A 12,345-nucleotide genomic window follows, 5' to 3' on the forward strand; every position below is an offset into this window, starting at 1 on the left:
GGAGAAATGACTTTCGATTTTCTTTATTGTTGCTGATGCAAATACCAAATATTTATTTGAAAACAAAAACAAAACTTGAGTTTGTGTGCTCATGCAAAAAACAAATACTAGCTTACAATTTTTTGTAAAAACATGATGTGTTGTTGTGTAGGAGACTGTGGACTACTTGTGTTCACTGCACACAAAAAGCTTTCAGCGGGTGTGAGCAATTTAACGCAGTCTTCACAGAGTCACATGTGTAGTCAGCCATTTAAAGCCACTGTGACAGTCTAAAGGAGAACAAAGCGCACACCGTAATGTGGCATGTAGCAGGGGTGCAGTGTTTTAAGGCAGAGGAACTGAAATTGTTTTGTCATCCTCACAGCTGGATATACTGTTTTGTGTGGTGGCTGGTTGACTGGAGATTGATTTGCCTCACAGTGGAAGCCACAGAAAGAATCGTTACACTAAAATTGGGAACATTCTAGAATTTGGTGCCCATCAGGTGGCACGACAACTGTTACTGTTGTCATAGCAACAGTTTGGTTCCACCTGTAGCTCTGGAATGGGGTGTGGGTGGTCACTTTGACACCTAATTGGTCAGCCTGGACTCTTTCTTACTCCATCACTGGACAGAAGAGCCAAGCTGTCTGCTCTGCTCTGCTCTGATGAGAATGACAATAAAACTACTACTGTGGGATGAAGCCTGATTGGCTCCGTCTGTGGAAATCTCTTCATATGGATTCAGGGAATCCAACCAGCCTTATAGTGTGATTAACTAGACACGCTGTAGAGCAACAGTAGGCTACAATTTATTACAGAAGCGAAGAGAGAGAGAGAGAGAGAGAGAGAGAGAGAGAGAGAGAGAGAGAGAGAGAGAGAGAGAGAGAGAGAGAGAGAGAGAGAGAGAGAGAGAGAGAGAGAGAGAGAGAGAGCTGACAAGGTGCCATATTGGTGAGGTACAGTAATGTAGGGCAAATGAGCTGCACATCTGCATGTAAACAGGTAGAAGAGACAACAAAAGGCCTGTTGGGCTTCGACTCAGTCAGCAAGCCAGCCGATCTATCAGCCAGCCAGTTAGTGACTGCATGTACCACTCTATAAATGTAAATCTGTCCGTCTGTTCATTAACTCATTAAAGCAGCTGCGCATGTCACCTCACTGGCCTGATGTGACACCTCTGCAGCGCTCATGCACGAGACATAATATAAATGCTAATTTCATAGCTCACAAACTGCTGTAGCTTTTCAAGCACTGACTTACAGTCAAGCCAGGCTGAGCCGGACGCATTCCCTCTCCTTCCGTTTTCTGGCAAAATTGGCTTATTAAAGAGGTTGGCTTTCATAGACGAGTTTGCACATTACCCCTGCAGGACCGGAGGGAGGGAAGAGATGAAGAAACAAACAAGCCAGCTAGATTCAATTAATGGGTCTTCACATCCACCAAGCAGAGAGCCAGTAATGTGCGTGAATGCATGCGTGTGTGTCCTAATACAGCACTTAATTAAACGACAACCGTAATTCCCTTTCCAGCCTCACTTGTTGATTGATGTGTGTGAAGAGGGGTAAAAGCATTCTATATTTATAACAAATGGCTCCTGCCATTAGGTAGCTGAACCTCTTGGAGTAGGGCTGGAAAATACAGCCTCTGTCTCTCTCCCTCCCTCCATCTGTGTTGACCTGGTTAAGTACAGACTAATAAAATTAGACCTGGCACACACCCATCAATCACACCAGTAAAAACCCATCAGCAATCAATAACACAGGGACTGGCTGACTGCTATCGAGCCAAAACGTTTTCCCCTTCTCTCCTGTTCTTTTTTTTTCTTTCTTTGTCATTTGCCCCTAATATCTCTCTCTCTCTCTCTCTCTCTCTCTCAGGCTCCAATGGTTTCTATGAAAATGGCAGGTAAAAGCCAGTGGATAAAACCCTCTATTAACCGTACATGTGCCGGGTTAGAGAAAGGGAAATACAACTGCTATCAAAAGTTGATCATGTATCTACTGCAGATCGTCAAAAAACTTCCACTAAACACTCACAAACACTGAAACAGCCACTTCAGCCGGAGGCTTCTGTGAAGTAGAGAACAAAATTATATAAAAACTATATAAATATCAAAAAAATAAAAGTATGAAAAGTCTATACTAAGGTATAAAAGCGCTGTCTGCCATGAAGGCAAAATCACAAAGAAATTCTATCTACCTTCTTTTGCACACCGCAGCAAAAGAGCAATAAAGCTATGAGTTTGAAGCTATAAAGAAATGCAGACTTTTTAAAACTGGCTCTTATTTCCAGGCCATGTGGAGTCTGGGTGTGGACTGATAACTTTGGTGGGACAAACACACACTTGCATGTACACAAGCGCGTGCACACACACACACACACACACACACACACTGTGCCAGGTGCACTGGTGGGTACCATTCGACTTCACACTACACAACGGAGTTTCTCCCTTTTTTTTTTTTTTTAAACATCAGGGTGTTCAAGGTGTCTTCACACACCCCTCCTCGCTTCCCTCTTGCTCTATCCAACTTCTTTCCTCTTCTTAAAAAGGTGCTCTCCAGAGCCTAGCAAACTGCCAGTTGAGATATATAATTCTCTCACAGGGCTTAGCAGTCCTGTTTGAAGAGGAGCCACTGAAGCTCTGACAATATTCAGAAAATAGTAGGTCAGAAGAAAAAGGGCCAGGTCAAATCAATTTTTTATAAATCACTTTCAACAAACAGTTTTGTGCTTCACAGAAAAATAAAGGACACAAAAATGCAAATAAATACATAGATGAAAAGAACATGAGAGAACAAGTACATCACAAACTGCAAGAAATGGGGACAGATGTTGTGTGTCTCTGTGTGTGTGTGCTTGCAAATTCATGTGTACATGCCTGAGTGCCTCTGTGCCTGTGCGCTTGCAAATCTGCCTCTGTGTCTCTGCTTTTATCAGTCTGTACTGTTCACTCTTGAATTCCTACCAAGACGAGAAGGAGCGGATAGGAGAGCACTTGGCAACACGAGGGTAGTCGTCAGAAGAAGTTAGAGAATGATAGAGTGCAACGAAGTAGACAAACGTAGAAGAATGGCTGATAAGGTAGGGGGCTAGGGCAGGTTTCAGGCTGTAGAGTAATTGGGTCTTGAGTCTGGATTTAAATACTGAGACTGTCTGATTCCCTAACAATGACAGGAAGCTTCCTCCAGTGGGAGGTGGCCCCATAGGGAAGGCTCTGCTCCATCTGATTTCTTACAAATACGGGGAATAACGAGGAGTCCGAGACCCAATGCAAGGCTATGTAATGATTTGTAAGTTAGAAGCAGGACTTTCTAATAAATACATGCATTTACAGGGAGCCAGTGAGGACAGACCGTGAAAAATCTCTCCCATTATTATTATTACTCATGCGGCCATTTTAACCTTGAAATCATAAATGGGGCCAGGGGTCTGTCTCAAAAGGTAATAGGATGCTTGTCTCTACGATATTAACAGTAATGGTGAGGCTATCGAAAGAAGCCATTACAGTTGATGCTTTTCTGTCTATTGCAGCACTAAAAACTGTGCTCGTCTTGGCATTTACGCACTGCAGGTATGAATGACTAATATGCAAACCATGGCAATCTACATTGCGTTCCATTGGAATCACAAGCATCTCTGCATGCAGGTGTTTGCCTGTGAAAGGCAAGGTTAATAAAATAAATGGTTTCAAATTCAAATCTCCAAGAGTATACTGGATGAGCCTGTAACAGTGCAGGTGGTGATCCTACTGTGGTCTGATGGAGTAGAGATGGAAAAACCTGTTTTATCCTCTGATTAAACCAGACCCAATCAGAATCGCGGTCACTGACCTGCGACTCTGAGTTATCATGTGTGTTTACTGATTCTCTCCCACAAAGGCTCTGCACGTCATGTAGCAGTATGCATTAGTGGAATACAAGAAATTTTTAAAAAGTACACATTTCTCTCTTTAAAGAAAGAAAGAAAGCTCATCTTCTATCAGTAGTTTTTGATTTGACACAGATAGAAAACAGGTGACACTAAAGTACGTAAAGACCCGATAAGTGATCGCAAAGGGGAGTTTTCTTTTTGTCCAGCCAAATAGTGGCACTTGATAACATTATTCGTAGCTCTGAAATACTTATCCTTACACAACCGCAATGCCAATCACCTGGCATCAGAAAGAGCTGAAAATAGAGAACTTAAAGCAGATGTCTAGACAAGCTGCTTCAGAAAATAAAGAGCACAGAGAAAGTCTCTTTGCAATACCACAGAAATGACTTAAAACAACACAGCCAAGAGGATTTTATCTATAGGAAGCAAAGAGTGCCCTTTTTATTACTTCAGTGTGACTACTGGAGGTATAAAGACATTATTTCACTAAGGCCTAAACCAGTGCCTGTAACAAACTCAGCCAATGATTACAAACACATGGCTTGTGGCCCTGCTGTGAAGTGATAATCAATTCTGCAGCTGCTTTTTTCTGGAGCTGTTTGCGAAATTGAAGTAGGAAGGTGACAGCCATGCGTAGGTGTAATGAAACTGCTCTCGAAAGGCCAGGTGAACATGTCAAGACTCTTCACGCACGCACACACACACACACATACATACAAGCCCAGGAGAGTGCACCCATATATACTGTAAGCGAACATGCGCACACACATACACACACACACACACACACACGCTCTTCCAGGCCAGTGCTACAGGTAAGGAATTCTTACGGAGGCTCTCAGCTGTGGCTCGTCCGCCGCCCACTAGCGAGATAACAGCGACACAGCAATCACACCATGATGAATGAGCTGTGATAGGCACTGAAAATTGCTCCTTGGTGGCTTCCGAAGTTTGGTCCGGGGACTCTATCTCTCCAAAGTGAAATCAAAGCTCTGTGCTCGCCCAGTTCTTTCTTTCACACCCTCTTTTCTGTTGTGAAAACATTGTCTCATTTGTACTCCCGCCACCAACCCAAACACACACACACACACACACACACACACACACACACACACACACGCACACACTCCCTCTCCACACACACTTCCTCTCCTGTGTGAAATGAACCGCTCCATCTGAATCCCAATCAGTCTCAATAAGACCAGTGGGTTGTTCGGCAGCAAAATATGGCAAAGTGTCCTTCCCTCGCTCCCACTGCTCCACAGCTGATAAGCCAGCCACTCAGAATAACACATTGGGCCATTTGGCTCTGCTTACAAGCCACTTTACGTCTTATCTTCTGATTCATCAGCTAGCGGGAGGGGATGGGGGAATGACAGTATTGTGTGCATGAGTGTGTTTGTGTGTGTGTGTGTGTGTGTGTGTGTGTCGAGGGATGAGGGAAGGCTAACAGCCCACAGCTCTCTGCTTGGCCCAGCAGAGTTTTACACTTCAGAGCCAGGTCTGGTAAAACGGAGGGGCTGTGCCATCGTGTGTGTGTGTGTGTGTGTGAGTCTCCAACCTGAGGATGTGTGAGCAGAGGTAGCTCTCTATTTCCTCTTCACTATATTTACCATGGCATTCCAAAAATATTGCTGCCAGTTCATAGGCCATCTCAGCCATCATGTAGATTATTATCTTCCTGTGTTATGTTAGATGCCATTTATTTAGATCTCCTCCTTGCCAAAGACAGCTCAGTTTTATGCATTTGTACAGACTTAGAGGGTTGGATTGGGATAACATGTCACGTAACATGCACTACTTATAGTACCATATGTAACAGGTAACATAATTGTGACAAGCTAGGAAGTAGAAGTACCAGTGCTAACAAGGTCTTTACTTAAAACAGAGCCTGAGAATGGCTGACATGGTGAATTATTGCCTCCCGCTGATGTACTGTGATGCAGTCCCATCTGGAAACACTATAGCACAGCATCAGCATCATCTTCTGATCCTAAGAGACCACTTAGTCTAGATCTGAAAGCACTAAATAGGGCTGGCTAGTCAGATGGTGTCGTGGTTCAACAAATGATTTTCCCCATGTTAGCCACCTGTCTACCTTCGTTCTACTGTTGATTACAGCCGATCTGTATCAAGTAGGCTGATTATCTTCTATGGGGCGAAGCCAAGGATCCATTATGTGATCGCTATCATCAATGATTGTGAATGTTTCAACCTCTGTGTTGAAAAATCAGCTTTTTTATCGTCAGAGACATACAGTACATTTCCATGACACCTATACTATACGATCAGAACAGCTCTTATGCTATATCGCTCGTTCCACTGTCACACTCTCCTCAGCGCCGATTTGACACGTCAGGTTCTCGCTTTGTGCTCTGTCTGATCCATCAGGCGTTCACTCTTGGGGAATTTGTAAAATGCTGTACAATTGATTACAATCCAGCACGAAATCATTTTTTATCACGGAGAGCTGGCCGATCGATTGAAAACAGTGATGTGGCGTAAAGCGCCATGGAAGACATAGTCTTACACCTATGTTTTTTTCTCCTTTTCCTCAAATTTCAAAATGCAAATCCAATTTAGTTATTCATTTCTTTTGCATTGTAAATTCTCTGATTAATTGAATGAGTGGAATCATATTGAATCCAGCTATTTTGAGTACTACTACTTTTGGGTGCTACAAATAAACGGCCAAAACTCTTCTGGAACCATGATGGCGTTGGGATTACCATGTGACTAGCCAGCTCTATTAGTTTTGGATATGGTAATTTACTGTCAGCCATAGAATGTCAGCTGTATCACCTTTAGATCGGCTTAGGAATTGAATTTAGGGTTTAGGGGAACTAGTATCGATATGAAAAGGTGAGTATTTGTGCTCATAATTACTGACGTGTGTGTGTCATCGTGTGTGCGTACTACTCACTAATATTGTTGTGATAGTGAGCGTAGTGTTGAAGAGGGTGTCCGTCACATTGATTGATGGGAGCTTTTTCTCCATGGACAGTCCATCTTCAGAGTGCCACTGGCCAATCTGCAAAGAGAGCACGTACGCACACACACACACACATACACACAGATCAGCCATTGAGTTCACCAGTTGGAAAAGGCCAATAAAAACAATCCTGTGCATTTCCTTTACCCTTTTCTCTAAAGGAGAATCAGCATGACCTTCACAAAGACGGTGGTGAACAGAAAAGAGAGAAACAAAGAGATTAACATGCCGCACAAGAGACAAGGTGAGAGCAGAAGTTAGAGAGACTGTAGGATGAGACAGAGACAACACGTGTGTGGCTCCTTGAGGAGCTAACATAGGGCATGTGTTCAATCAGAGGCAACAGAATGCATTCATTAAGCCAATTACTGGCAAATCCTGTGGTGCAGAGCCGCATTCTCATTCTCATTGCAGCTCAAGTGGCTTCACACCTCCACCTCACACGGCGTCTTTCCTCCCATCCTCTCTCTATCTGTCTGCCTCATCCCCTGTTCCATTCATTCGTTTTCTCACCTCCACTTTGTCTATCCTGTACTCCATTATCCATCCAGTCAGGGTGTTCATGACAGTGGCTATAAACAAACTCTTTGTTAATCTACTTTGCCCTTCACTACCTTGATGCATACATTCCTCTTCCTGACCCCCACTTTATACAAGGCAAGAGCTTTGTCCCCTTACCTTTGTTCACTTCCACATTGAAACCAACTTTTCCAATGATTCATTTCTCACTACATTATCTGCTGCTGTGTTGATGCCAGTGTGTGGACCTGTCTTGTGCTGTATGCGGTATTTACATAATGTCATGTTGGTGTTTGCGTGCTGTGCAATTCTTATTTGCTGATGATTGTATGCTAAGATTTATGTGATGCTGGTGACATAACAGGCAGAACTATCAGCAAAACAATTTTCCTTGCTGTGAATAATGATTCGTCCACCCGTCCCTCAACTACTCAACTGCTGTGGCACAGTGTGAAGGTGTGACCGCAGCAGGAGTCCAGTTAATGGTCCCCTTGTCTGGGCAGAGAAAAGATGGCTGCTAGCGGACATTATACTAGTCCTGAACAATATAGCTAATCCATTTTCCGCAGTCTTCCTCCTGGAGCAGAAACCATCTTATCTCCATTGTTATCATGGTGGTTACACAAGCAATGTCTTCATTTACGTGACTGACACAGAAAAACTACATACACAATACAAATGTCAATAATAAATACAGCAATTACTGCAGTTGTTGGTACTGAACAAGACGCTAGGCAAAAAAATTATGCTTTCTAGCTTTTCTCTATTTTCAAGATTATTGTTAACAAGAGACAAGTTGTGTTAACACAACTTGTCTCTTGTTTAGATTTAATTTATGGGTTGCTATTTTCAAAATAACTTATCACAGGTCATCCTACCCACTGTGCTCATACTGAAATCATCCTGTATGTTGTCAATATGCAAACAAGAAAAAAAGGCAGCACTTTCAGCTTATTAGAGTGGTGTCACATTTCTTCATATATCCCTTAAAACAAAGTTATTGTTAGACCTGACAGACACTATACACATCTATTCCATTTTGAATATCAAAATATTTCCATTTCATTGACACTCACACTTTACTTTTGCTTCTTGCATAATCTACCTGGTTATCTAAACATTGTCACCCATTTCTTGAAGACTGTAGAGAAATAATATCCCTTTAAGCATACTGACTCTGACCTCTATTCATCAAGAATATTACATAGAAATGAAGCATCTATTACACTGTCTACACTGTTATGAAACATTGTTGGTGAGGTGCAATTCATGTCATGTTAATGGGTTATTTGATTACATGCTAGGAAATGTTCTTGTTGATTGAAGTCAGACTAAAGAGGATGGAACCGTTAGATAATCTGTGTTTGAGGCTTCATAAGAAAAAGCTAAAAACAGAAAGCTCTTTAAGCTTGGTCATGGCAAGTTTCCCACTGTTTGTTTCAAGGCTAAATTGCCAAAATTCTCAAGAGATTTCAACCCATTCAAGTTAATCAGTGGCTACATTTGAAAGCCATTTACCCACTCTTCCAACACTGAACTTCTGATGCGAGCAAAAAAAAAAAAGGAAGAGAGAACTCCCGGAATCAAAGATTTCCTCTGAGAGTATGATCAAAAAGATCTTGCCTTCCATTTCCGCTGGTGTGCTTGTTGGGAGAAATAGCACCTAGCTCACACAAATAGATTACAGTGGCAGCTACCCGCACCACTGCACAACACAGCACACACTCCACACTCTACTGATGACGGCCTGAAGAAACAGAGAGGGAGAAAATGTGCACATAGCAGGACCCAAAAGGGACCTGTGAAATACGGTGCTCAGCAATCAGCGTATGCAATCAGGTGTCAAAGCCCACGGAGGTGGTGTGGAAGCCGGCGGCTTGCCTGGGCTCAGCAGGTGTCAGCCAAGGTCTGAGCATACGGGAGAGGGAGAAGGAGAGGGAGAGGGAGGGTAATGGGGTGGGGTGGCACTGTGACTCCAGCCCAGGGACAGGAGATGGAGAGAGGAGAGAGTTGGAGATGAGGGAGCTGTGAGCAGGAAGGGAGAAGAGGCACACGCCGGCGGGGGAGGAACTGGTCCTACGGTGGCCGCGCCGTCAACTCTCTGTGAGCTGGGAGGGGAACAAACAGAGCTGTGCTGCATGAGCCTCTCTCCAGCTAACAGGAAGGAGGATGCACACATCAGCTACTGTAAGCAGAAAAATGTACAGTCAGGAGCAAACACACCAGTTGCTCATGACAAACACGTACAAGTACTGCCACAAATGCCCAATCACTGCACACCCATTTATCAATTAGAAAGAAACCTTTTAATGTCTTAATTATTCTCGTTAAATAATGATAAATTTCACTTTTTGTCATTGACTTGTGTAATAAAAACGGACAGTGCAGAGTCTAATAGTCTGAGTGGTACCAATACACCACTAATTAAATTGATGAATGATTAATCAGAGGCCAACAAAGTCTGCCATTAATCTGAGGGCCAGGTAATAACATCAGTACCATCAGTCATAAGTCCTTTTCCTTGTAGCACCTTTGACAAAAGCTGTGTATAGCAATGCTGTAGGTTGTAGGAACATTAGATGAAGAGAACGTGAACTATCGCATTAATCCTGGTGCAGCAACAGTATCAATCCCATGCATAAAACCTCACTATGCACTCCAGCACAACCTGAGGGATCAATTAGTTAGAGTCATAAGCCTTTATCATAGTGAGAGCAAGCAGTGCGCTGCCATATATCACTTGTATGCAGACTGTGTTTGTGTACAACAATATCAATAGCTGTAACTGATGTCTCTCATTTTTAGTGTCATCAATTTAGTATTTACACCACAATTACAATAGATAACACAGTACCACTGTGAATATATGAAACAAAATCATACATTTGAACCGCTGATGAGTATATGATTTATTTTCCTGGGTAACACAGAGGCATGAGGAAGACGAATAGGGTGTAACAAGAGAGAAGGGAATAGGAGAGGAGCGGAAGAAAAAAAAGTAGAAAGCAGATGCTTGGGAATGTCAATCACTTACTGAGTAGGTGCAGTGAGGCTGGAGAATGGAAAGAAAATCAATGAGAATGTATGAGGAGCAGCCAGCTAGGGAGCCAGAACATAAGGGTGAGAGAACGAGAGAGAGAGAGAGAGAGAGAGAGAGAGCAAAAGAGAGACAGAGAAAGGCAGACAGAGAAAGAGAGAGACAGAGACAGAGTGTGTGTGTGTGTAAGAAAGAAAGAAAGAGAGAGAGAGAGAGAGAGAGAGAGAGAGAGAGAGAGAGAGAGAGAGAGAGAAAGAGAGAGAGTGAGAGAGAGAGAGGTACAGCGCGTCCTGTGAGGGATTACCCGGGGTTCATTCTGGAACCTGGAATTACAGCATGAGGGGAAGATTAGGGTGGCTGCTCACTGAAGCGTCAGGATTGGTTGATTTTCCTGTCAGAAATGGCGTATCCAATAGGGTGTGGCGAGACTACGCTGTGACAGAGGCATCCATCATATTTGAGAGAAGCAATAGCTCCCATTATCAACCATAATGTCATACAGCCCACTTACACCGAGGCTAAAGCATTCAGGTGTCAAGCCGGTGCAAATGAGTCTATGTCTGAGTCGAGACAGAAATGTGTGTGTGTGTGTGTGTGTGTGTGTGTGTGCCTGGCTGTATGCTCACACGTGTGCATGCCCATTTGTGTCTCACTCTGTACTGCAGAAGTAAAATATCCTCATGGGTCCCTGCCTTTCTTTGCCCTTATAACAACATTATGCTATCTCAGCTCGACTAAAATATGCTGAAATAGATGTAGAGGCAGTTTCTCCCTAACAGCGGACATCACCCACTGGTTGAATCAGCAGCTGGCGCCCGGTTAAAACTAAACAGTCCTATAATGAAGATACAGCTATATTTAGAACGCACCCAGTCTGCCTCACAATGATCTCAAATGATACGCAGGGTATTCTGCAGAATAAAGGCGCTCTATTAATGTGTGTGTGTGTGTGTTATATGTGTGTGAGTTTCCTCTGGGGGAATAGTGAGTGGCACTCTCAAAATGGCTTATCCTTGTACAGAACCTCTCTCTGGCATGGTGACTCATCATCAGCGGGGATGAGACCAATCAGAGACGTGCCGTGGGCAAATTTGAGGGGCTTGACAGTCGCAGGTGGTGGTGAAGGTGGTTGGCAGCGCAGTCATTGCCGTATAATATATATATGTAAATATATATATAAAGAGAGCAGTGGGGAAAGCACACAGCCGTGAGTCTAGTGCTGACGGGAAAAAGAGGAGTCTGACACTTCTGGCATTCTTGCTACGTTTCTGCTGGTCAAAAAGTCACTAATCCACAGCAGTGGGAAAGGTCGACGTGGTTCAATGCGCTTTCAAGATCTGATGTTTCAATACAATCTAAATGGTGATTTGGACCGCGTGTGTTACTTCTGAGTAAAACACACACATACATACATCTTGTTATTTCAGTTCAAAGCTAGCCTCCGCATTCATTATTTGGCATTATGGTGAATAATGGCATCGCTTGTTCTGCCATCGTAATGAGACACAAGCTCGGGGTTGAAGAGAGGGTCTTTTGGCTGGCTGAACACAACTTCAAAGCAGCGCTGCATGTCCTCGAAGTGCTGCATCCCTTGTGAGCGCACAGCAAACAATGGATGCCCTCGCAACCACAGTCCCCGCTCAGCCCGTGCACCCCGACACCACCGGCTGTCCAAATGTCTTCATCTCCAGTGGCTGTGTGAGGGCAGACACAAGCGCTGCTGAGAGACCGAGCCTTTTAAGGGTTGTATTTCATTCCCTCGTTCCTTTTTCTTTGCTCCCGCTTTCACTACATCCAGCTCGTTCCTGCGCAACCCCTGCTTTTTCTTCTTGTGAAAGTGCAGTGAGGAGAGCAGTGATATGAAGCTCTGAAACATTCGGGGTCACGATGGTGTCATGAAATGGGAATCCAATAAAGAATCGGACAAGAGAGAGCGCTG

General features: G+C 43.6%; 1 protein-coding gene across 2 annotated transcripts in view; it reads right to left on the reverse strand.

Moving 5' to 3' along the window:
* The window catches only part of grik4 (glutamate receptor, ionotropic, kainate 4), a 150,462-nt gene that overhangs the window by 19,821 nt on the left and 118,296 nt on the right, over positions 1 to 12,345 (reverse strand). For both annotated transcript variants that reach the window (XM_071900631.2, XM_078284047.1), the window contains exon 10: positions 6,782 to 6,889. In XM_071900631.2, coding sequence (XP_071756732.1) covers positions 6,782 to 6,889 — 108 coding nt within the window. The remainder of the gene's footprint in view (positions 1 to 6,781; positions 6,890 to 12,345) is intronic.

Source organism: Centroberyx gerrardi, chromosome 6 (assembly GCF_048128805.1).
Source record: "Centroberyx gerrardi isolate f3 chromosome 6, fCenGer3.hap1.cur.20231027, whole genome shotgun sequence".
NCBI classification, from domain to species: Eukaryota; Metazoa; Chordata; class Actinopteri; order Beryciformes; family Berycidae; genus Centroberyx; species Centroberyx gerrardi.